This window comes from Triturus cristatus, chromosome 10 (assembly GCF_964204655.1).
Source record: "Triturus cristatus chromosome 10, aTriCri1.1, whole genome shotgun sequence".
NCBI lineage: Eukaryota > Metazoa > Chordata > Amphibia > Caudata > Salamandridae > Triturus > Triturus cristatus.
Genome location: NC_140593.1, coordinates 552129183 through 552156445, shown reverse-complemented (window position 1 = coordinate 552156445; position 27263 = coordinate 552129183). Strand labels below are relative to the sequence as shown.

Sequence of the window (27263 nt, the reverse complement as noted above, 5' to 3'; positions counted from 1 at the left end):
TTGAAGCCACCTCTTTTGAAGGTACCCCTTTGCTGCAGGGCTCCCATTGCTCTTGCGGTCTAATTATCCTTTTTGATTTTGTTGGAGGGAATCGTCCACCTCCTTTCCAAACAATGTCTCCCCTGTGAAAGGCCTGTTGATGATGGATGTTTGAACCTCTTGTTTCAAACCTGAAATTCTGAACCAGGCATGTCTTCTTAGGGTGGTGCCTATGCACATTGTCTGCTGGCAGTGTCTGCTGCATCACGTGCAGATTTAAGGCAAGTATTTGCGATGTTCCTTCCCTCTTGGACAATAGAGTTAGCTCTTTTCTTGTCCTCTTCGGGGAGTTCGTTACTGAGCGCCTCTATGTTGTCCCACTGCTGGTGGCTGTATCTGTTCAATAGGGCATTAGAGTTTGAAATGAGCCACTGCATCACTGCCTCCTTCTCCATTTTTCTCCCCACCATATCCATTCTTTTGGTCACTTTTTCAGGTGGAGGCCTAGTGTTAGAGTGCGTTAGCTCTTCTCCTGGCTGTGGTGACGATGATGGAGTCAGGCACAGTGTTCCCCTGAATATATTTAAGAGTCCCTGGAGGAGGCTCTGTACTTTTTCGCGACCCTTTGCTTGAAGCTGGTTCCTTAAAGGCTTCCTTGCCCCGGTCTAGGATGCTTGGTAACATTGGTAAGTATTGTGTCCCCTTGTTGGCTGGAGCTACTGTTTCTAGAAGGAAACATGCGTCTCCCTTTTCCTCCTCGAGGGGGGGACTCCGAAAGTGTCTGCTGCCCTCTTAACTAGTCCATTGTAGAAGGCGATATTATCTGGTGGTGATGCCTTTGACGAATAGCAGCATATCTTCTCTTCGGGACTTTCGGTGTCGAGGTCGTTCCAGGTGTCCTCGAAATTTTCAGAGGCTTCCTCCTCTTCAGGAGCGTCTGTATAGTCCTAGAGATCTTCCTTGCGAGGTTCGGGGGTTGGTGGTGATTCGAGCATCTCCTCTTCTTCGGTAAGTGGTGCTTTCGGAATCCGGAAGTCTTTTAGTGATGCGTCAAACTTCTTTTTCTGGAGGAGCGCGGGCCTCTCGGCCTCGAGTCGTCTCCTCTTTTTTTCGACTTCAAGGGTTCTCTTGGCGTCCGACTCTCTTTTTGGTTGCACTTGCCTCTGGTTTCGACGGCAGTGCGCTTCCTTTCAAGGTTTCATGCTCGACCCGCGGTTTCGGCATCTTATGCGATTTTCCCTCCTCGGTGTCCCTTGGCAGGGCTCCGTGGGGTTCTTTAAATCGCGCCTGACCCTCGATCGCTTTTTTCCCCTCGGCGTTGGGGCTGCCTTAGGTTGCGCCTTGTTTTCGTGGCCCTTCGGTTCTGACGGATGTGTATGGTGTCTTACCTTATCCGGCTTATTTCCTGTGTCCCTCCCCTTCTTGTGGGAGAGTGGTTTTTCGGACTCCCCTTCCAGAATTTGGACGTCTGATCCCTCATGCGTCGATTCTGCTGGCACTCCTTGGTCTTCGTCCAAAAAACAGGACTATTCCGGACCCAACCATTAGATGGCAGAATAATGCACAGCATGTGAATCCAGAAAAGGATTCACGCTGCAAAACCTGCTCATGCTGAGATTTAGGACTTGTGAGCGACAATAAAACGTATTAGGTTCAGATGTACATGACTCGCAACCTACATTTTAGAATTTTAGTAGCTGAGCCAACGTGTCCAATAAGGGACTAACATTTGAATTAGAAAATGAGTGCTATTTGTGTTCTTGCACAGAATACATTTGAATCACAGATGCGATCATTGTACAAGGAGACTCCTTGGTACTACAGTTTCTATATAGAATAACATGTAACATGTGATCACGACTCAGAAGGCACGTATGAAAATGTCTAGAGCACAGGTTTGTCTTAGAGAAACGGATGCCGCAGCTTTCATCAAAGTACAATCATCTTGAGGTCAACCAACTGCAGCTAAGAACATTAAAATATCTATCTTGAAATCATCATCTTTTGTTCATAGGTTTCAACTTTCCGGTGAAGTGAGACAATAACTGCATTTTGACTCTTCGCTCAGCTGCTCTATACACCGTTCTCCTAAAATGCAGGCCCATCATAAACCACTGCACCTTAATAGTGTGGATGAAACAAGGAGAATGTAAAGGTAAAAATGTCCCACTGCTGTGAAGAAAAAAACAATTCTTAACGGGAACACCAAAAGGTAAGGTTGTCTATATCAAGAATATGAATAGATTTCAGGGATTCTGATACTGTAATTCAACTCCTTTACTAAGCTAGCCAAAAATGTAGATGAAAAAGATATAGCTGCTTTGACCCACATCAAGTAACACTGTACATTCAGCAAACACTTCTTTTCATGCCACAGAGTAATTAAATGCAAGACTAACCACAAAGGAATGGTCATCTTGCCGAATAACCTTGTTGGCAAAATACATGAGCCAACTGACTCAATGTTGCCTATTTAACAAACTTCTGCTTTTATAATCAGAGAACCCAGCGGATACAAAAGCATTGAAAGGACAGGTATGCCATTGTGATAAATGGGAAAACAAACTGTGATAGTAAAGTTTTATTCTGTTTAAAAAAAAAACAACAAAAAAACACACAAAATGCAATATTGCAAGGTAGATACTGCTATGTTTGAAGCTCTTCAGCAGAGTTTGTAGTCTCTAGGTGCTTCAAGAGCAGATGCAAAACACTAAACCCTCCAATTCAAAGAAAAAATAAATTAACTAGTTAACACCGGAAGATCGTAGCAAGATACAGACCAATCTCAAACATATCCTACCAAACAATAGTAACAAAGTGAGGTCATGCAACAACTCCCAAGAATACCATCAAGCAAACTATCTTTTTCATGATCACTAGTCAGGATTCAGATGCATAAGAGGCACTGAATCTGCCGCAACAAACATTCAGAGCGAAGAATAAGTTACCTTCGGTAATGCTCCTTCTGGTGGATACTTTATCTAAATTTAAATTCCTCACATATAGAATATTTCCAACGAGCCAGCTTGCATCCACAAGATTACATAGCAATGCTCCCATACGCCACAAAGTGGCATCATGTGGTTCCACTTCAGAAATGACAGAGCACACAGAATATATGCACCACCCCAGTGCCAGCTTCAGCTTCTTGCTAGACTCTTTCCAAGCCCTCAGACACGGCGAACAAAACAATTGGAGCTATCTGAGTGTACATTGCTAATATGGGTCCTTCTAGATGGTTAAAAAGAGAACTTCACAGAACGGAGATGTGGAAGGGCAGTAAAGAATCGGAATATCTACCAGAAAGATAGTAACTTAAGTAACCAAAGGTAAATAACTTGCTCTACTGATGGATACTTATAACCGGAAACTCCTCACTTTTTAGAACGCATACCAAATCATACCTCCCAAAATAGAGGGTCTGCAGAGTGGGCTTAGATCAAAAAGTCCTGCAGGACCAAACATGTAAAATGTCTTTCCTGTCAGACATGCTGTCAAGCCACTGACACTCCTGCTACGGCCGACACATCTCAAGAATAGCCACTCCGCACACCGAAGCAGTGGTAACAGCCTTGGCCCTGGTGGAATGAGCCCTCAGTCCCTCCGGAGGCTTCTTCTTGGCCAGTGCATAGCAGATCTTAAGGCACAGGACTATCTACCTTTACAGAGTTCATTTCTGGAATGCCATACCTTTTATTGCACCAGAGAACCCCACAAAAAGAAGACTGTCCACTCAATGGTCTTTGGTCCAATTGATATAAATACTCAAAGCTTTTTTGGGATCCAGTTGACAGTGTCTCTCCTTCTCTTTTGAAGTGTGGAGCTGAGAACAGTGGAAGGGTGATGGATTGGCCAACGTGAAAAGGCATCACCACTTTAGGCAAAAAGACCGCCCAGGTCCTCAACACCCATTTGTCTGGGAAAAATGAATGGTAGGGAGGCTGAACTGAAAGAGCCTGGAGGTCACCATTGGTAAAAGCTGAAATGATTGTAATGGTGAAGAAGGTTTGTGACAGACGCAACAAGGAGCTGTGCATTGGCTAAAAGGGGGTACAAATGAGGAAAGACAGGACCAAAGTAAGATCCCACAGAGGCATTGCAAATTGTTTTTGGGGGCAGACTGCCCTTTCGTGAGGAGGAGGTATACAGGGATGTGGGCGGGAGGTATGTGTTGGTTAAAGGCTATATGTTGGAACACTCTGTACTTTTGATCAATATCTACGCCCCAAACGTAGATGACCCAGACTTTTTTTAATGACATTTATTCACATATTATCCGCATGGGGGCAAACCATATATATCTGGGAGGTGATTTTAATCTGACACTTAACCCTGAGTTGGATAGCACTTCACATACAGCAGCCACCAAACCACGCGCGAGGCGTGCCCTGCGGGATGTCATGGAACAATTAGATTTGGTACATGCATGGCGCCACTACTCTGGCCGTGACTTGGGGTATACACACTACTCTGCACCCCACAACACCTGGACACGCCTTGACTACTGGTGCCTCTCGGCGGCTGCGATACTTTGGCTCAAAGATGTCACGCATTTGCCGCACACATTGTCTGACCACTCCCCGGTACTGGCACACTTACAGATTCCAAGGGCTGGGGGAAGGGGGTGGAGCGCACTTGGCAGTTTCCGGATATGGCCCTACGAGACTCTGCTTTCGTAACTGAACTAGGAGACGCTATCGTGGACTACTTTCAGTTGAACGTTGGTTCCTTAGACTCCAAGGCCACTCTCTGGGAGGCATTTAAGGCATACGCAAGGGGTATATGCATTTCCAAACATGCTGGAGTGCTCCGGTAACTTCGCCACGCGATTGCGCAGGTAGAGACCAAACTTGGGGACCTTGACAGTAGCGCAAATGATGTGGACCCCCCGGACATGCTTAAGCACGCTGCCCTGCTAGCTGAATTCAGTGAGGCCGTAGACAGAGAAGCCAAATTTCTGAGCAAATACGCCATAGCTCGACGGTACGGGGAGGGAGAAAGATCCGGCAGGACGCTGGCTAGGCTGATGCAACATACTGGCAAACCAACATACATGGCTGAACTGACTGGGGATTCAGGGGAGCGGATAACAGGAAAAGTAGGAATACTACGCGAGGTACTTAAATACTATATAGAACTATACACCTCTAAGACCGATTCATCCCTGGAGGATTGTCAGGAGTACCTAGACGAGATTTCCCTCTCCTGGATTGACAAGGCTAATCAGGAGTTCCTGGCCCAACCCTTTTCTGAGGTGGAAATATTGGACGCCATCGATGCGCTTGATGGCTCTAAAGCCCCTGGTCTAGACGACTTTACAGGCTGCTTCTATCAAAAGTACAAAGATCTCCTAGTCCCCCATCTTATTGACATATTTCAGGAGGCTGTGGATAAGGGGATACTCCCGCCCACTCTAAGAGAAGCAGTTATTATCCTAATACCTAAACTCTATAAAGACCACTTGAAATGCTCCTCATACAGGCCCTCGTCATTGCTGAACTTTGACAACAAAATCTTAGCTAAAGCAATAGCCATCAGGCTTGCATTGGTTATCGAGCGACACATTTCCCCAGGACAATCGGGCTTTATTCCACACAAATCCACGGCTTTGAATACACGCACATTATTCACCACGCTGAACAGGCTTGAACCGACTTTACCAGCTGCAGCTGTGCTTTTAGATGCCGAAAAGGCGTTCGATTCACTGGAATGGCCATTCCTCTATACCACCATGCGCAATCTGGGGATGCCTGAACGGTTTTTGGCGGTGATCAGACTGTTGTACACCCAACTGACGGCCTGTATCCTCCTCAATGGCATGCGGATTAGGGCATTCCCTCTCACTCGCGGCACGCAGCAGGGATGCCCCCTGTCCCCCCTCCTTTTCATACTGGCACTAGACCCGTTGGTGCGCCATTTACAGAGCAAGCACAGCCACCGCGGCTTACAATTCAAGACTGGACCATTGCTGCTCACACTATGCCAATGACGTAATACTTTACGTGCGGCACCCTGATGACAACTTACCACCGCTGCTTAGTGAGGTTACTAGATTTGGCACCCTGCCAGGTTTAAACATAAATTGGGATAAATCAGAAGTGTTCCCGCTGACCGAGGCGGTTGTGCTAGAACAGGGGACTATCCATTAACTTGATGCGACGACTGTCAAATGCCTGGGTATCCATATTCACAGGGACCGCGTCCTTCAGCTGAACTATGGCACGGCGGTCGAGAGGCTCGAAAGTAATGTAGAACAATGGTTCGACTCCTGGCAGGCCGAATAGCCATAATACAAATGGTGGTGTTGCCGCAATTTTTGTATTTTTTCACGAGCATGCCAATCCCTCTCTATAATAGTTTTTTTTTTCCCAGATTGCGCACCTTGCTTGGGAGGCTGGTGTGGGGTGGGAGGCAGCCCCGGGTTGGATGGGATGCCCTGGTGCTGACATACGAGAGAGGTGGATTTGGCGTTCCGAACCTGCAAATTTATTATCTGGTTGCTCCACACTGGTATAACACGGATATTCAGATCCCATACTATCGGCCCGAGGCGGACTTGGCACTTCCGACCCCACTCTATACACTACTGCTGCGCGGCTTCCCTAGAGACCCGCGTGACATTCAAACGCTGTCCACCATGAGCTGGGCCTGGTTTAAGCTGGCGAAGGTGACTGGTATGAGTGCACTGTACCCACGCATTGCCCCTTGCCGGTAACAGTTGGATACCCATCACGCAGGAGACGCTATCTAAATTTAGGCTGATTACATTTGGGGACCTGTTCCCTGGGGGGCACATATTCTCTTGCACTGAGGATCCTAGTCGCCGGGAGGCCACGACTTTGGACCATTTTGTGCTCATGCGTGTACAGAAGGCGCTCTGTGCATGCATGGAGAGCTATCCCTTGGCGCCCACTGAATTTCCTCTCCTGACTGGGGTCATTAGTGGAGGGGATGGGAACCACTTAGTTGCCAGACTGTACAAGGGGGCGATAGAACGGCTCCCGGGTAGAGATGCGGAGGTGAGGGCTGCATGGGAGGGCGATCTTGGACACCCACTAACTGACCTCCAATGGTATCGTTGCTGCGCACAAACGCGGAAAGTGTCGCAGAACCACCGCCATAAACTATTGCATTTTAAGTTCCTGCGGCGTGTATATATTACCCCTAGCAAACTACATCGCATTGACCCCGCGCGGTCTGACGCCTGCCCGAGATGTAGTGCTCCGAATGCGGACTTTGCACATATAACGTGGACGTGCTTCAAGATAGAGGGCTATTGGAAATCAATTTTCCAAGAGATATCTAAGATGGTTGAGGTGGAAATAACGCCATCACCTCTCCTTGCTCTAATGGGGTATGTCCATGACCTCTCTAGATCCCGGCGTCGTTTTGTAGCGATGGCGCTCCTGCTTGCTAAACGCGGCCATTAAGTGGGCATGTAAAACTAGCCCTTCACTCCACACATGGTTGCACAACATGTCTTACTGCAACTCCACCAGTGATACGTATGCCCAACTACAGCCGTCCGCCTCTAGACCGGTAGATATCTGGCACCCCTTATTGGCGTACCTACAGCGTTTGCAAGAGCCTAACGCTACACCTATGCAGACACCACAGACACCGTAGGACCAAGGGGCGCAAGCCGTACAGTATTACAGTCCCTATTATGTCTCGCAAGCAATGCTAACCATGGCCGTAGCTGCTAAATGTTCATGACAACTGTTGTAACTACAAAGCAAATATTGTATGTGTAGATGTATATCATTGTCCTCTGCTATTTGTGTGTTAGCCATCAGGGATATTCCTATCGTTAGCCATTCGGCCCTTTTGCTAACTGCATAATGTGTATGTCATAATTTTGACCAATTGTTTTCTTATTGTAGAATTTTTTCTTTTGAAAATGCAAATAAAGTTTTAAAAAAAGAAAATTGTTTTTGGGGGCAGGAAAGGGGGCCATGTGCGTCAAGCCTTTAAGAAACCACATGACAACAGGTGATTTAAACAAGAAAGGTTGGTCAGGAAAATGCAGAAAGGCTTATAGGGTCAACAAATAACCTTGTATGGGGCCCACTGAAAGATCTTGCTGGACCAAAGATAAACCAAACAACAAAACATGCAACAGTTTGGTTTGTAGAGGGTCTATGTCACAGACCATACATCTGGCCACAAATTTGTCCCGGCACCCTGCGTAAATAGCATTTGTTGGGGAACACTTGGCTGCGAGAATGGCATCCAAACCTCAGGCAGTAGATCAAATGCAGTCAACTGCTGCCGTTAAATCTCCACACATGGTGGTGTAGTTTGAGCATAGTCGGGTGCAGAACCCTGCCCTGATGCTGTGCCAGAAGGTCATCCGAAAGCAGTAGCCTGATCGGAGGACAAATACTTGTGTCCAGAAGTTTCAGATACCACACTCACCTAATTCGGAGCCACTAAGATAACTTAGAGGGGGGGTCGTTCCTGAACCTCTTCAGATTTCGGGGAAGGAGAGATAATGGCAGAAAGTTGTACAGGACACTGTGCGTTCTTGGCCGTGGCATAAAGATCCAGCCAGGTAGCTTGGGCCATTATTAAAGACGTCCTGAACCACCTTGGAATGCAACTGTCATTCGTGATACACCAGGAGTCACCTACGGACCTAGTCTGCCCTTAGCATTTAAAGATCGCACAAAGTGGTTCGCGATCAGGTAGAAGGTACGCTGCTCCAGCCAACTGCAGAGGCGCAGCACCAGCTGGCAAAGGACCCAGGACCCCGCTCTGCCCTGCTTATAGAAGTACCACATGGCAGTGGTGTGGTCTATGAGAACCTGCACCGTTCTTCACTTGGCCAGCCATAAATGCCAGGCCAACTCCAACAAATGTATGTGGATCAGAGTTTCATCCGCAGACTAGAGCCCTCTGATCTTCACCTCTCCCAGATGACTTGCCAGATTAGCTCCCAGCCCAGCAGGGATATATCTGTCACTTCCCTCAGCTCTGAGTGGGGAAGGAAAAGGGGTCTGTCGTTGGTCTAGTTGCGGTCTATCAGCCACCACTGCAGATCTCGGGTAGTCTTCACTAAAACCTGGATGACATCCAACAGGTTTCCTTGGTACTGGGCACACAGATTTCAGATCACCCTGCAGAGCCTGCATAAGCCACCAGGCAAAGTAGACAAGCAGAATGCAAGTGGCCAGCAGGCCAAGAAGCCTCAGGGCTGTTCTCACCGAGATCCAAGACCAAGTCTGAAACTTCGGGATCATAGCCCAAATGTCTTGGGCTGGTTGAAAGGGAGGAATGGCCTAGTACTACACTGTGTCCAGAAGAGCTCTTATAAAAGGTAGCCTCTGCGAGTGAGTTGAGTGTCAGAAAGAAGTCAGAAGACGCGCTGTTGTCACGAGGTGATCTACAACTGATTGAACAAGCCTGTCTTCAACAGTCGGTCATCGAAGCAGAGGAAAATTAGTATCCAAAACCTCTGAACATGTGCACTGACTACTGCCATCATTTTTGTTAACACACAATAGGGACTGGTAAGGTCGGAATGAAGAACAGCAAATTGAAAAATGCTTCAGACCAAACCTGAACCACAGAGAACATCGGTGGGACTGCAGATCAGGCACATGAAAATATGGGTCCTATGGGCCCGTGGCAACCATCCAGACTCCCGGATGCAGGGCAGACAGAACTTGGGCAGAGTATTCAGGGTGCAATGGCACCAGTTGTTAATCATCCTTGATGCAAGCGTTTGGACCGCAAATCAACTCAGCGTTTAAAGGGGGGGTCAAGCTGCATTTCTTATTCCAGGAAAAATACTACTTCGCTAAATCACCCACCTGTTGGAGCTCACATGAGCAATGCTCACAATATGTCTTAATTGTTGCAATATCTTTTAACAAAAGGGCTCCCAAAGTACACATAAAGGCTATAAACATAGCAAACCCAGAGAGCCAGACTGTGCCTGAACGTCTGCGAACACAACATATTAAACCAGTCTTAAAACATACTAGCACCCATTTTTTTTACAACCCAGATGTGCCACCACACTCATTTGGTCATTTAGAAGCGATGTTTTTCTTGAGATTTCTCATGTGTGGTTTTCCAAAATTGTGGGGAATGCACGTTACCATGTATTCCATTAGACGCAAATATGATTGCAAGTTATCCTTGTCCAGAGGAACTACAGGACCATGAATACATTTGGCTAAATCTTCTATGAGACGAATACCATCTTTACTAAACTTGTCACCCAGGTAGGTCACAGCCTTAAATTTTATGTGCACCTTTTCACTGCTTTATAGTCAAATCCCACTCATAAGATTTTTAGCACCTGTCTTAACCTACCATCAGGTTAATATTTCATGCTCGTACACACCAACTTCAAATTTGGGAAACACCATACACTATTAACATACTCCTACTTGCTTTTGATAGCTCTCTAAAAGACTGCGGACATGGATGCCAACAAGATTGAGATCGGTCTAAAGCTGTATTCTCCTCATGCGTTAATGAATTATGCCACATGGCATAAGTTGGGTGGAGTCCCAATGAAAATATGCTGGTAAAAGCATAATATGTGAAACCACTTTAACACTCTTATTAACACATGCTCAAATTCAGTCTGCCTTAATGAAATCAACACAGGGCTGAGCCTTTTAGATGGCTGTACTGGTTGCATAACCCCCACTTGCAAATCTAATCAAGGTTTAACTAACTGCTCCTCAGCCTCCCACAGAATTCTTAGCACCATGGACTGTGGCTCACTTAAAACCTCCCCGGCTTTCCAAACCTATATGAATATTTGAAGTAAAAAAAAGTTTGCAGAGACTGTGCTCTTTGTAATTTGCAAGAATGTTCTCACCATCAGACCTATGCTTTATTAGAACATTGTAATGTTGAGCGCTCCTTTGAAGACAATGGATTGCTTCTGGCTTCTAAAGGTTGATAGAAGCCTGGAGCACCGCCATTCCAATAGGTGTTCACAGCAACAGAACAAAGGCCTCATGGAGCTCAAAGAGATTTAAACCCCGTCAGGCTCCGTGAGGCCTTTGTTTTACAAATTAAAACATTCTTCTCTCTAGGGGCAGAATGTTCTAATAGCCTTAGAGCACTCCGTAGCGGGCTCTATTGGTCATTAAATCATTAAAGGCCCGATCCTTGTTAATGGCCCTTGCCTTCGTCTCGGTCCTTTAATGCTCGAGCAGGCCTTTAATGGCCGGTAGAGCCCGCTACGGCAGGCTAAGGCTATAGAAGTCTGTGCATCTCATTTTCTGCAAGTATATCTTATCTTCAACATTTAATATAGGTAAATCTTGCTGTCAAATAGTCAATCATAAAATGATTTGGAGACCAGTGTATATGGAGACCAGAATCAATTAAATGCCCTAATGAAGAAGTTACTTACCTTGGGTAAAGCATTTTCTGGTGGAGACAGTCAAGCCGCAGCTTCCTTAACTTTTGAATTCTTCCCAGGCGTCAGACTGGATCCGGAAATTTTTCAGCAGTACATCTGAGTGCCGTGGGACAACGTACGATTTAGCGATGACATAGATGTCCCGGTTGTGACGTCAGTTTCTTCTTTTCCACTCTGCAACGCGGAAAAGCGGTTCCTCAAGCCATTTTTTCTGGCCTACTTACACATTTTTTGTCAGTAGGGAACAGTGGGTCTTTATCTCATGTCGTCGGGATTTAAGCATTGGAGGTCTTGTGCACAACAGATATCGGCTATAGACCTGCATTGTTTGTATGTGGTGTTTGAGAGAATACCACGACTCCAAGGACTGCGGCTCCTGCCAGAATCTGCAGCCGAAGGCGCTCAATGAGCGCTGTATGGAACTCTTGGTGCATCTGTTGCAGTTCTTGGAGACTTCAGGTCCTCGGTCTTCTTCTCAAATCGGAGATCCGTTCATGGGGCTGTTCCAGGGACATCGCTCTTCAACATTCCAAGGTAAGCGCAGGTGCTTGAAGTCGCGGCACCCTCCTCCTTTGCCATATGGGGACTGTCTCCCATGGCTCCTCCCACTTGCCGGTTGGGGAGGCCGTACAAGACTCCACCCCGACTTTCCGGGAGGCAAGGCATCGACTGTCCAGATGAGGGACTACTATAGCTCTCTCAACAGCTCATCTCTGGACATCCACCTTCACATGGAGCTCAATCGGGCCACAAGGAGGTGAGTGGAGCCACGGCGGTGAGTTCAAACTATCATGCATGCATGTTGATATATGCCTTAGGTAAAGGTTTCGTCTAACTGCCTACTCCTGGTCAGGATCTATATCTTCTTGCCAGCAACAGCACACACTTCAAACACTTGTAACTAATATGACATGCACTTTTACATTCTATTTTGTTTTTCTCCATATTTCCTATAGTCTATCATCAACGTGGGACACTCCTTGATTTGCAGTGTGACCTTTAGATTCACACAAACACTCCATGCACGTCTTTGCCTCACCCTTTTGTATGCCTGCCATGGGTACTCCTGCCCTGGATCCTTTCTTCACACAATTCGGGCTTGTGTTTCTATGCCCAATCCACTGAACCTTTACTCTGTCATATGTTCTTATTTTCCTGCAAATTGGTATTTGTTTGCCCATAACTTCTCCTGAAGAGGACTGTTTGATGCTTTCAGCAAAAGTTAATCATTAAAATAGTCATCCTTAATTGCTGTGAACTTACAAGTGAATAGAAAAACATTCAAAGCTGCTACATAACTTTCCCACCATAATCGCCTCTCAAAATTCTAGGATGGCATTTTTCTCTAGTATGGTAAAGGTTGGTGTAGACTACACCTAAACAGTACCAAAATGACATTCCTTTCCTGTCTTTAAGAATCTTGTCGTTTGCAACCAGGGGAATTAAAGGCTCCTCTAGAAGATCCCAGAAATGTTTTAGTGCAAATGGATTCTCCCTCTTTAAATATTAATGCATGGTATGTGACAGGTCAAATGTTCCTATATATCAGTTAATTATCCTTCACTTACAAGGCTCTATAGTGAGCTACTCTTCACTGCATAAGGTCTTCAAACACCAATTCTCACAAAGAGCACTTACAACCAGCTTCCAAATGTCCCTGCTAAATTCAAGACAACTTGAAGGGAGAGAAGAAGTCAGACAGTACAGGGATTGCCCTATAAATGTACCTTTAGTGGAGCCACTACATTTCCAAAACAGTTCAAAACGTACCTTCTTGTCTAGGTATCCAGCGGTATAGTCTTCTATCTGTCCCATACCATACATTAATATTAAAAGTGGGAGAATTATTTTTTGCCTCGTATGCTTTCTGGACAGCCAACCTGACACCACCTCTGTTGACTAGCTCAGTCGCCTTATGAATCCACTGCAAAGAGGTCTGTGTACATCTTGAAGGCCCTCTGAAAGTTCTGATGTATGATGCCACAGTACGCTAAGTTTGAATCTGGAATCATATGGGCCAATTGCTGCTTTCTTGGGTACCAGTGACATTCAGGCAGCATTTTTAAACATCTGAATTTAAGTCGAACTTCACGCAGATCTGGATCATGGGTTTGAGCATTGAAGAAAGAGGGGGCACATGAAGTCACAAGGACTGATAAGTGGAATGTACTGACTTATGATTAGATGATCGCATCCCATCTGGCTGATTTGCATGCAAGCCCCTACATGATAGTTGCAGAAGATTTTAACTGTAAATTGGAACTTTTGTCTTCGGTTCGTGAAGACCTTAGTGTTGAAGAAGATTGTGCTTGGGAGATGCCGGGGCTCGCACTAGCACCTGTTAAACAATGGTCTGCTGCAGTATTGCAGCTAAATGCATTTACCTTCAGTCTTGGTCTTCGGGCCTGTAATGTGAGAGCCAAATCTGATATAGAAGGGAAAAATGTATTTAACCACTTGCATTGCTCCAGCCGGATTCATTATAATCTTTTGGATATCAGGCTATGGTCAGCTCTAGATGATACGGTGGCAAGCCTGAGGCAGGATAGCGACCACAACGCTTTGAGCCTCACGCTGGCCAAGTTGGGTGATTCTCTCCCCATAAGCCCTAATGCAATTTTAGAACACAGATTGGTACCAGCCAGTAATTGGTATATACTCAAGTGGAGTGTGTTGGAAGCAGTGGCTCAGGACACTACTCACCAAGAATCATGCGGTGTAAAAATTAGAAATAAGGAGGACTCCTGGTATACCAAGCCCTGTAGGGAAGCTAAGTGTGCCCTGTTGGAATCTATCAGGTTAGGGCACAGACTTGAAGTACGGGCAGCTAGGAAGTTTTACAAAGACCAAAGAGAGTTGGAATGCAGGAGATTGGCCTTATGCTGAATGCTGCCAAAAGTAGAGCTTACCACACCTTCTGACGTGGGGCAGTGGGTGGCGATCTAGGAATTCCTTCTGCACATGGGAAAAACATACCAGCTAATGATTGGGTTAAACACTTCACAAAGGAGAGACAACTCAATCAATGCTCAACCAGTGTTCTAGAGACGAGGGCTTAGACCCAGTTGTTGATGTGGTTTTACACCAAACCACAGCCAATGGTGAGGAGTACTCGTGGGCCAGTGATAGTTCCTCTTGTTTGGTCACCTGTGATTCTTCTACTGACATATTATTGCAGCTGGTACACTAATTACCGCCGATATCTTTAAGGCAGTTGACATGATAACACCCAATAAAGCTCCGGGTCTGGGCAAACCCCTGGGGACCTGTTCAAGATTTTTAAGGATATTTGGTGCCCTTTTTTGTTTTATTTTTTAACGCCTTATTGGCTTTGCTCCGCTTCTGCCAACATGAGCTGGGGCAAAGAATCCCCATTCTAAAAAGAATTTGTAAATCGTCTCCGGTCAACTACAGGTCAATCCGAGTCATTGACGGTGCAGAAAATGTGTTCAGCCACATTATCCTGGATAGGCTTACCGAAAGGATGGTAGGTGTTGATGTTTTCTCCCAACTGCAAGCAGGCTCTGGAGAAGGTATAGAGACAGTAAACCAGGTTCTCAGACTCCAATTGTTATATTGGAAGTATGTTTACTGAGGGGAGGTCGTCTCTATGTAATTTTTGTTGACCACCGATCAGCATTTGATTTAGTACCCAGAGAATCCCTCTAGAGGGTTTTGGCGGAGTTGGGTGCCCCTGCCCATCTTCTTATTATGATCAGGCTACACTCAAACAATTACACGCAGGTTAGGTGCGGCCCCCAGGGTGAGCTAACGGACCCCATCCCCCGTAAATCGGGGAGAGAGGCAGGGATGTGTGCTGGCTGTTATGATTCACTCCCTGTGCTCTCGTGCCTACCACCAGGGGGCCTAATTGTGGGGCTTCCCAGTGTTCTAATATGCTGCCAGACACTCTCCTGTATGCATATCTTGACTTACAGGCATTTGGACGCTATTTAGGAATAGACATCCATTCCCAATCCATGCCGGGCTTTGTGGAAGCCAGTCAGCTCATGCTGGAAACTCCATTACCTATAATCCCCTGCTTACTGCTTAGTCTCTACCCCTGTAGGCCAAGGATGGGTAGAGGAATTCAGCTCACCTGTGGCTGGTTGCTGCTGGCCTGCTCACACCTGATGCATGTGATTACTGTGAGCTCTTTTAAGCCCCAGCTCCCTTCAGGCCAAGGTTGGTCATTGTAGCTGTTTTCACAGAGAGACCGATCCTGGTTTCCTGAGCTTTTGATACTCCTTGATTCCGGAGCTATAATTCATCCTTGGACCCTGCCTTTGCATGCATATCCCATATGTGGGTATTTGCAGTCAGTATCTGTAACAGCAATTGTGGGTGAGAAATTTACTGAGCTTCAGTCTGACCGTGTGGAGCTCCTTAGTGCTTTACCCCACACTACCCTTTATTGTTAATGTTGTTTCATATATATGTCTTACAGATTCGTCCTGGGTGTATTTTTTCTGAATGCTAAATTGCTTCATAAGTGCCTGTCCTTTCTGGGTCTAAGGCATCTTGTTCACTTGTACAGGCTTTCCCTTTGGATCCCTTTTCCTCCTCTGACTTCCTGTGTGATCCTGGGCAGCGCTGTACTCCTCTCTGTGTAAGTTTTCGACCCTGTTCCCAGTCCTTGCCCAAGTGCCTGACTGTGTTCCTGACAGTCGTGGACAGTCCCCGACACTGGCCCCTACCACCACTCTTCTTTTTGGTCTAGTATCTTATCTAGAAAGTTGAGAGGGATGTCCCACTTTTGGCAGGCCATAGAGTGCAACCCCTGTTTTATGGACAATACCCTCTTGCTCTCCAGAACACCGATGGGTGCTTCAAAGTTTCTGGACCACTTGGATGTCTTTTGCAAACAGCGTGGGCTGAAGATTAATTTGGGCAAAACCAAATATATGGTATTTAACACTTGCTCAACATCCCGTTGAACTCCTGCCATTAATGGGGAAGCCTTGGAATAAGTTAGGGTGTTTGACTACCTGGGGATGATCCTCTCGGATTGATTTGACTGTGGGGCTATTTTGAGGGCTTATCGTGCATCTACTTGTCGCCCACTTACTCCAGCCCTTGAGGTATTCAGGTGCCAGGGCCTCCTTATATGGAGCTGAACTATAGGGTACTGAAGATGCTGGGTTTTTGAGCAAGTAGAACATCGGCTAAATCTTCCAGCAAGCACCCCACTACCTCCATTGTGGTCAGACTATGGGCTAAGACATATTAATGATATGGTAGGCTTGAAACCACTATTGTATTGGTGGATAATAAGGACAATCCCAGAACTCTCCATGATCTGTAAGGCTCTAGAGGAGGTTATGGGAATGTCGGATGCTAGTAAGATCCCTTTGCTAAAGGTAGTCAGGGACTGCCTAAGAAAGACTGGGCAATCTTTGGTCAGCACCAACAGAAGCTGCATCGGTTTCGAAGCAGGTCCTGAAAAATGCCTTTTGGCAGCATATTGACTTACACACTCTAAGTTCCATCAAGGCGGGCTTCCTTACTGTCTACTTTGTAGAGTTTAAAACGGAGTATCATTTTGAGCCATTTTTGGATGAGACTGAGCCCCTACAGGCTAGGACTTTGTTTATTCAATTTTCACCTAGGGACGCTACTGACACGTGCTTTTACTGTTACATGGTAAAGTGGAAACCATGTTCCTGTTAAAACTTGTCCATTTTGTCCTGGTGAAACGGAAACGGCTGAACATCTGGTTTCATTTTGCCCAGTCTACCATGATTAAAGTTGATACGCCCACTCTGTCACAACCTGGGGGCGAGAGAAATCCAGATTGCATTCAGAATACTTAGAAGTGATTCTAGACAGTGTATCGTTTACGCTGTTTCGAGAACTGTATTGTGCACCTGGAAGTTAAGACAGAGATAGATGCTTACCTGAAGCCTGTTCTTTTACATAAATGTATTTTAATGTTTAATCTATATATGTATATTTGTTTTTGGTTCGTTTTTATTCTTTTAACTAAGATTTTTTGTAATGTTTTCATGTATTTTACACATGCTCTGTTATGGCCGGTGGCCAAATTAAAGATTGTTATGACTTTGACTTGATTAGATGAAACACTATTGTTCCTTTTTCTAGTGTTGATGGAAAAGTTAATACGTTTTGACATCTAATGCTTTATACAGGCTGCTGGTGAAAAAGCGAAGTACAGCCTAATCCTCTCCTCAATGTCCGTAACAGAATGAAAACTTTCCTTCATGATAGCTAGGAACTTTTATATTCAAACTCAGAGTCCAAACAATCAAATCTGGCAAATGCTTACACCGCTTCTAATGAGACCAGCACTGTACGCATGTTTTCTTTTTTTTTCTTTTTCAATAAGATTAACAGATTAACAGCTATAGGCACTTTTCTCAGCTTGGCAATTTTGACAAAAGTCAGGTTGATAGATTGATTCAAACGAAGGCAAAATCTCATGTACTCGTGCAATCAATATCAACGTAAATATGTTATCATAATTGATTGGGGCAAATGGCCTGTACAAGCAACATAAAGTAGGGTCTTTTTTTGGTTTTCAGCATTTGCCAGATAGTTGATTTGATCATGGACTTTGGAATGGAAGGTGGAAACAGGAAATAAAAAGATGCCCTTGATTACTATCTCTGGATGATTTATATCAGTTGCAAGGAAGAGACTGTATGCTTCCCAATCTTGAACTGTAAAAATAAAATGCAAACAACTGTTCAACTCTTTCATTATTATAAGTAACATTACAAATAAAAGGAAACTACTGTAAAAGGCTGAGAGATTACAGTATTCTCCTAAACAGTAAACACTTGTTTAAAATAACAGACTATAATGCAGCACAGTAAGTCATTTGCAGTTGCTACGTTAATCTTACTCAAATATTTAAGATCTTCAGAGCTTAAACAGCTCACACTGCTGTGGATTTCATCAAAGTCACATGTACAAAGGTATAGAGCAGCAAACTAACCATGGTTTACTTCAGAGTCTTCTTCATCCACTGGACTGATGTGCGTTCTTGGCCAATACTCCAAGAGAGCTTGTAGTAACAAACCTCCGAGGTTCACTAGGAGGACATCATTAAAGAGTTAAGAAATTTGCAAATACTCGATGTAATTATATTAGTAATTTACCCCAAAATCATAGGTACAGGACATTAACTGTGCTTTGTACAATTGATTCAGAAAACTGATATTTCTTGGCATGTGTTCCGAAGCACAGAAATAAGCTTATTACACTTCAATACCTTGAAAGATAATGGATTGGAATACCATGATGTATGTTAAATATAGCAGAAGAGAGATCTAGATTTTAAAAATCTATATTGACATTTACAGAAAAGTAAATATTTACAACATGGCATTTAAAACATAACAGTTATAGCAACATTATCTTTAGGAACTTGCTTTGGTTACATAAACAATCATACAGAGTAAGTATACATGGCTAACAGATACAGAAGAGATCACCACCAAGGTGGTTCATCCTTATTTAGAATAAACAATACCCACCTGTGCACAGATGCATGTACACATCTCATTCTCAAGCACCACAAAATCATCAACTTTATAGTAATTTTGTATAGCAACCAAACGCATCGCTTTTGCCAACAACCCTTCAGTCATATCCTTACCGTACAAGTCAAATGTAGCGCTCTTATCTTGCTTTTAATAAACTGCAATATACCTTTTTGCCAGGAGTAAGCCAAGCATGGTCTTATGCAGGCCCAACACATACTGCTAAATATGTATGGCTATCATATAGCTGCACTTAAGGCTCGGGACTACCCTGTTCCAGAATGTCTTAACAAAAATCAAACACTGGAGCTGTCCATCCCATTGGACCGACATCCCCCAAGAAATTGAAGATCTTCTAGAAGGCGGCCTGTGCAAAATATGTTCCAAGTAAATACTTGAACTGGATAGGTAGAAATTGAGTAAAAATCAACCTGCCATAGGACCGTTGCAGGAGTGACATCAGAAAAACAGATGCTGACCAATCCGATGGGGACTCAGTACATCTTCTCTCCAGTTCTAACCTCCTGCTCTTTTTTATGCACGGTTTGCCCTGCACAGGCAAAGAAAGAGGAACACTTTCTGGTAGCTGCCCCGGCTCGTCAAAGAGATGACAACCTCCTTGCACAGGCCCCATATCAACCACTTCATGGCCCGGCACTGTCCATCCCAATGTCCTAAGCTCCTCTTTAGCCTGCCTCTCCAAGTTAAGCTCTGCAACACTCAGAGTTCCAATCTGCCAATCAATCATTGACCTGACCTCCTCAGCCTACAGTACGAGCCACAGCAAATTAAAATGCTGCAGAAACAGAGTGATGGTATAAGTAACAATATGAAAAAACACAAGGGCACCCAAAGGAATTAGACAGGGACCTTGGGAGGTTATATATTGCAGGAAACAGTGGTCCCTGAAATCAAAAGCGATTAGTAATATAATGAATATAGCCAAGGTTGGTACTATATTGCAGCCAGTGTCCAGCCGGACAAGGCACCTTTAATAAGTTGAAATGGTTAACAATAATCCAAAGAATGTAATATGTAATCAAGGGGGGGGACGTCTAGGACGGGTCGCTCGGACAATGCCAGATCGGAAGTGAAGCGGATCCGCTTCACTTCCGATCCGGCATTGTCCGAGCGAGATGTTTTTGGCGTGGCCACGGAATTCATTTCTCTCACCACTTTGAGACGAACATGGAATTGGTACCGTGACCTGTATTCCCGGAACCCCATAGCCGTAGGCATTGAACCTCGAAAACGCGTCGTTCAGGAATATTGTGGTTTCGCAACCCGTCCTAGACACCCCCCCCTTGATTACATATCGGTACATTGAGGCATTTGAATATGGGCAATTTAATTGATTAGTCCTGATGATGATCCGATATCCCCCCGATATGGATCGAAACGCCGTCGACACAGTTGTCTACCTTACACATTCGATTCTTTGCATATAACGTATTGTGAAGGTGACAGTATATGTACTAGATGTTTCGCTACTCTTTATATTTTTCAGACAGGAACATCACTAAAATTGCCTGAATGTGTTTCACATGTTGTCCTCCCGATATGTAAGTCTCAGGATACAGGCTTGTATCCCACTAAGATTCTACTAACATTCTTTGGATTATTGTTAACCATTTCAACTTATTAAAGGTGCCTTGTCCGGCTGGACACTGGCTCCAATATAGTACCAACCTTGGCTATATTCATTGTATTACTAATCGCTTTTCATTTCAGGGACCACTGTTTCCTGCAAGGTATAAGTAACAATAACAAATGAAGACTTCTAAGCATGTGTGAAATGTATGCCCATGCATATATGGCAACACAATTTAGGTTGGAGGATAGAGTCTGTTAAGCTAAAAATACTGCAGTGTACCCCTTTCAAAAAATTATTATTAATTTTCCTTTAATCTAAATTAAATTCCCACATTTAGTTTTTCAAAATCTCCCTCTTCTACAAACACGGTCATGTAGTCACTTTATATTTTTAAACAGACCACACTATTAAATATTCCACAAGTATGTAATGCACTGAAAAAGAGTTGATGCCTTTTTTCTAAATAGAAAGGCATTATTTGCAAAGTACACAAGGTGTTGTCACTTTGCCAGTATTTTATAAATATGGCCAGTAATTAAATTTTAAGCCAGTTAAAAGGAAAAAATTGAAACTTTGTCCCCAGGCCTGCATGGTTTCCTCTATGAGAAATAATGAATCACTTCAAATGTGTTGGAGAACAATCTGAACTATTACTACACGAATATTAAAGACAAATAGCACAGGACTATAGTGTTAAAAGGAACAGAGAATACTTTACTTAAAATGTTAATCAAGTTCCTGGTACTTCAACAATCCCTAAAAACGATAGCTGATATTTTTCTCTTACAAAAGGTGACAACCTCAATTACAAAAAATAAAAAAATAAACATTTAAAATGAAAGATCAAGATTTTTATATTTCAGTTCATTAAAGAAAGTTAGAGATCTCTTGACTGGGGGGTGAGTGGTTGAAAAGTTTCAGCACTCTATCCATCATCTTGTTATGTTTGCTAAGTTAGGTCATGCACACGTCACAGCAAGAATGTGAAATATGACATTTTCAAGCGTTTTGAGGCCATTCTATGTAATATTTGTGTTTTTCCCATGGTGCCAGTGCTGCTTTCCCCCCCCAGTAGTATGCAAAGGCTGTGCTTATCCTCAAGACATATGATGTCAGCTCTTTACGATGCAGGTCTCTCAAATTACTAAACCCATGCATAAGTTGCTAATACAATCATGTTTTTTTTTCCGATTCTGGTTTTAAAATTTTATAATGACACCTGCCCATAGCCAGTGCATGCCTGCAAACTGGTCGATTCTCGACTGCCGCATAGACTTAAAAACAGCATGAACTATGGCTACATTTCTCAGGTGCAAGCCTGTAATATACTGTTTGGCATGCCTGAGCTGCCTTTTTAGATCATTTAGAATGGTTGTTTGTGTCCAGTGAATGTCTTGGATACTCATCTGTCACTCCTGTGTGGATCAATATGGAATCTAGCCTGCCTTTCTGTAATATATTCACTCAATGTCGACAGGCTGCTCTCCTTCCCGGGTGAACGCTACACACATTTATACCAGCAGCATGTAACCAACACACTCCAAATGTTTACTACTCAACACTACAGATTGGACTCAAGATATTATACAATGGCTGGCAGTATCACTCAATTAATGTAAACTGTATACATTTTAGTTCATGCCTAAGCAAGTAACCAAATACTACACCAAAACGCTTCAACGCCAAAACGCTTTCCACACAGGCCACGCAGCAAATCTCCACTCTTTCAAAGAAGGCACGCTCCCACACACAGGAAAGTTTGGAAACCATATGCAGATACATAGTGCAGCACACTGTATTATGAGATGAAAAGGGTACAGACCAGAAAAAAAACATATGTCAGACAAACTGAAATAAATAAATAACTAGCATTCCTAATATGAAAATATCAAGGCTATGATGCAACATAGAGGACCAACTCAAGCTTCTGCTACTTTCACCAAAACTCTGCTTGCAATCTTTGTTCTTGTGCTGCAGCCTGCTGTGCCATAAATTATCAAGGTTGAGACTTGCGAGTACTGATCTCCACCACCTTTAACCCTTAAATATATCTCTAAATAACCTGTATGCCAACAATCTAGCATCAGTTTCGTAGCACCCGTTTGGAAGGCTATTTGATGTAAGTTTACGGCATATATGAGGTCTCAAACATCAACCAAAAATACCAAATGCATCCACAGCTCATCAGATAAACTCCTAGAGAGGTCGAATCCGATATAGAATGCTTTCAATTAAAAGCATTTTCTTCTTCGGGCGTTAACCTATGTCAGTGACGATTCAGCCATGGAATGTTGGAGCATACATTTTCAGTGCTCACTCACACTGTGTGAATCTACTGCTGGTGCTACACCATAAATGTTTTTGTTCCTCCAGCAGAACAAAAGCTTCTGTTGGCCAGGACCCATAACAACGGGTGGCTACTACACCCCTGCACCAATAACAGGCTATGGGGAGACAAAGTCTACAATCGATTGCACTGTACAGGGACACCTGCAACCGGTTGACCAATACTACTGTGTAAAATACAAGCGGTTCCCCATAACTGGGCTACTCCATTACATGCTGCCTGTGTATGGCAGGTTTTGGCAGGGTGTAGTGCCACTGCATTTGCCTTTCACATGTTTCCTTTTCCACACGGTGAAAGGATGGTTCCTCTACGAAGACAATAAATGTATCAATAGAGGGAGTGTCCCCCCTTTAATGCTGCCTTTGCAAATCTGCCACCCTTTCTACAGTTTACACCTAGGAGCACTGATAAAGAGAACCAATGATACCAAAACGTGTCAGTCACTGCTGTATCACAAACAATACAATTTCCTTAATCAAGCCTACTTTCCAGATGGAGCTGCAAGTGACTCAGGCAGTATGTAGGCTAGGTACAACAAACCATCCACATCATTTGATATGTAGTTTCAGACTGGTCATAACTGTGGTACATGAAACGGACAATGGGAGATGTACCATTTGAAGTAAACAAAACCGTTGCGAATCTTGTACTGATAGACCTATACTCCTTATATCAGACAGAGAGGGTTAAATGATAGAGATTGGCTGGAGGAAGGGCATAAGGGGAAAGCACACTGCATCTCATCCCAGGACAGTTCAACAATTGCATTCTGGTAAATGCAGTACGCTTACTTCAAAGTTGCTGTAGTTTTTCACCAAAGTTGGTGGAGGTAGTGTTATTATCTCTAGACATGCGTTTCTGGATTTAGCCCTTCATCAGTGGAGAGCAGAAGTAGTACTGAGCAGTGAAAAGTCATCTGTGGATGCTAAAATGCTGCCCAAGTCTTCACGGGTCACAGTACCACTTCACTAGCACACAGGTGCATCCCAGGTGAGCTTGTCAAACTGGAATGGCATAGGGAGCAAAAAAAGTTGGATTTAGGCCCAAATCTCTGTACTGAGGTGAATATATGATATTGTTCTGCATTCTGTCCATCAATTGTTCTTTTTACATTCGTCACCCCGAGTGGGACGGGTATGCCCAGAAGTGGGTCCCGAGCTCTCCATGCCACTGGAGTCATGCTATCCTGGCTGATGAGGGGTGGAACCCCGAAACCGGTCCTAGCATGCTTGTTTCCAGTCCAGGGAGTACCTGGCCTGGCAGTTCGGGCTGGACTGTTCCCATTGGGCGCAGGGTCAAGACTGATTTGCAGATGGCTGGGTTCAAACTGGAATGGCAAGGGGAGCAAAAAACAATGGATTTTTGTGCTCAGATCTCTGTACTGGGGTGAATGTATGACATTGTTTTGTATTCAGTCCATCAATTGCTCTTTTTGCAAGGGAGGATTCAAACACAATGGGGGAGGGAGCACACTGCCTCTCATCGCATCACAGTTCACCCCATTGCATTCTCGTAAATGCAATATGCTTATTTCAAAGTTGCCATAATTGATTTGCCAAAGTTTATGCAGGTTATGTATGACCATCTCCAAAAGAGTCACTAAGGGGAGTAACTTTAACTTTCTTGTAAATCCTGTGCCCTTTACCCTAGATACATGGATAGCATTAAAGGTATGAAAATAATCAGACAACCCTGTCTGTATGCAGACAACCTTATCTAACAAAACAAAACACCCTCTGAGTAGCCTTCCACAGCATAGTGGAATCTTGACTACGGAAAAAAAGATCATGCCTCACCCCTCACAGCAAGGCATAGAAGCACTTGGGTGGAAGACATCTATGCCCATACGATGCAGTAAGCCAACCAAGATCAATGGTAGTCTTAGCTTCAACCCTTCAGGACACGAACGCTGGCAAGATGTGATCAAAGGATGCAAGAGTTTTAATCTGGTCCAGATAGATGTCAAGGTGGTCTTACAAACTAACTTGAAAGGCTTTCTAACTGCAAAGGACAAAATGGAGAATAGAAGTCTGGTATACCATCTCCCGGTTGGCCTTAGATTGCAATAGCATTTTGAGAAGGAATAACCAAATCACCAGATTTAAGACGGGACCGTGCAACTTGCTGACTCGCCTAAATGAAGCTACTGCAAAAAGCCACTATTTTACTGTAACTACTGAACTAATGGTCCAGATGCACAAAGACTAAAACAGGCTTGAGGTGGCATAGTGGATGTTTAAACAGAGGAAACCAATTCAATTTGCCCTCATATTTACATTACTGTAGCGCTTTGTTCTTGTATTAAGTGACGGTAAATTTATTTTCGGAAGCTCAATAATATTCAATGTCTGAAAGCAGAGATGAGAAGCAGTGTAGCATTCTGTTTATCCTGGTTTACTGTGGCCTCTTCGGTCTCCTGAACCTTTTGTAACTATGGCAAGATAGCAGTCATGGACTTACTTGAGCTATTGATATAACTTCCCCCTTTAGCTTTTGTCAGTCGGAGGTGAACAACACAGTTACTTTCAATAAGCCGATTCAGATTGAATCTACAACTTCCACTGTTTTCTTATCTAAGAAGTATCGCTAGACTAGTTTCTGAAACTATTTCAACTAATTAATCCATCAGGCAGTACTAGCTGCAGTGTCATAGATGTCACCACCTCAATGACATAACTGCTACATAATGGCAGTCTCTGTGCTAGGAGTTGAGAGCTCTGCCCAATTTCCCTGCTTCGTAGAGATCCTAGAAAAAGAATGAGCCAACCACTGAAAAAAATGTTTACTTTTTTTTTTAAGAATAAGGCCTTCCTTTACACAGGGAAGTAAAGAGGGTAAACAAACTTAGTGGGATGATACAGTTTCTACTAAAATAGCTCAGGAAATTAGTTTTTTTGCTAATAGACCGGGCTGGACTAAAGGTGATTTGCATGTGGTTGCTTCCTGTCCGGAGTAGAGCAGAGAGAAAAGAAATATGGAATGAAAAGCAACGAGAGTGGCTGTCTATAACAGATTTTTGCAAGCATTCTATTCAAATTCTTTAATTTGATTCTCAATGTGCACCAGTCCCATACTTTCCATGTTATAGTAGCCGAGCTGCAGGTCATTCAGGTACAACAAGGCTGAATCCAGTCTAGGGTTGCCATTCAGAAGAGACATGCTCAACTGTTTCTATTGGAGCAAAGCAAACACTTATTTTAATAGGATTGCTTCGTATTGGGATGGGGTGCAGTGAGTAAACAATGGAATGCGATGAACAATTGCCAGCGTCAGAGACCTCTACAAAGTATTCCACCCATCACCATCTGCTGTGTTATCTATGCCTACATCCAAGACATTGTAATGTAATGATGCATTACAAAACATATCCCTGCTGAGAAATGAGCTAGCTTTTTGTTTCTGCCTGTGTGTTTCTGCAAAGTTGCTAGAGCCAATAATGTTGCTGAAGGGAATATAGCGGAGACCCCATAATGAAGATAATGGAATTATCACAAGGGGATTACCATTTCAGACAACTTAAAGTGCAAAAAAGTGGAATTTAAACACACACAAGACACTGGCATCCAAAGTTTAACACCCACAAATAAAATTAAAACTCACATTTTGGGTCCGAACCGTCTGGACTGCTGAATCCAGCATCCTTAGCAGAGACCCATGCCGCAAAGCAGTCACTCTCATCTAAAGTAATTGTCAGCATCTATTAAAGACATCAAAGGGTAGGTAAAGACAAACAATTGTATATTCAGCAACACATTTCTGAGTGCAAAATAACATTGTCTAACAAGGAACCACCTTGTGTGCCAACAGATACAAGTATATTACAAGTATGGATAATATCTTCTAATGAAAGTGGGACAGAGGCCAACAGTTATAATATCAACTCTTTCAACCAATATAAAAGATCAACTATTACAAGACACCATATAATTAACTGATTATCAGTTCTGCATGGATACAGGTGCTCCAAAATATAGGGCTAGCTAGGAGTGGGTGGAAGGGTAACAGTGAAACAGTACCATTGACAAGGACTAACAATCTTGCTCCCACCTTCTTTCATTGCAAAATGGTTGTATGGGTCTATATTTTAGATCTTTGCTACAAGAAACTTATGAAAAAATAATTTAAATTCTGCTATTTTTCCAATCATTACTCTAAAGAAATCCACAGTAGTTTCCATCAACATGAACAAATAACTTGTAAATTACCAACGTAGACCTAAGAGGCATCTAGGCACTGGATTCCAGTAGAACAGACACGGACAACACAGTGGGAGAATTTAACCAGATTACCAAAGTAGGTGTGTTTTTACAGATTTACTCCAAACACAACAAGAAAAGTATTTTAATTTAATCCGGATATCTTACTATAGCTGCAGACCACATGCATTTAAGAATTATCTGCCAATCCTCACTTTCTTCACTTCTAAAATAGAGAATAAAAGTGCCT

At 43.8% G+C, this 27263-nt stretch overlaps 1 protein-coding gene across 2 annotated transcripts in view; it reads right to left on the bottom strand.

Moving 5' to 3' along the window:
* The window catches only part of WDR48 (WD repeat domain 48), a 589407-nt gene that overhangs the window by 227677 nt on the left and 334467 nt on the right, over positions 1-27263 (bottom strand). For both annotated transcript variants that reach the window (XM_085632038.1, XM_085632039.1), the window contains exons 13-14: positions 26418-26514; positions 18330-18425 (exon numbers count right to left, since the gene is read on the bottom strand). In XM_085632038.1, coding sequence (XP_085488164.1) covers positions 18330-18425; positions 26418-26514 — 193 coding nt within the window. The remainder of the gene's footprint in view (positions 1-18329; positions 18426-26417; positions 26515-27263) is intronic.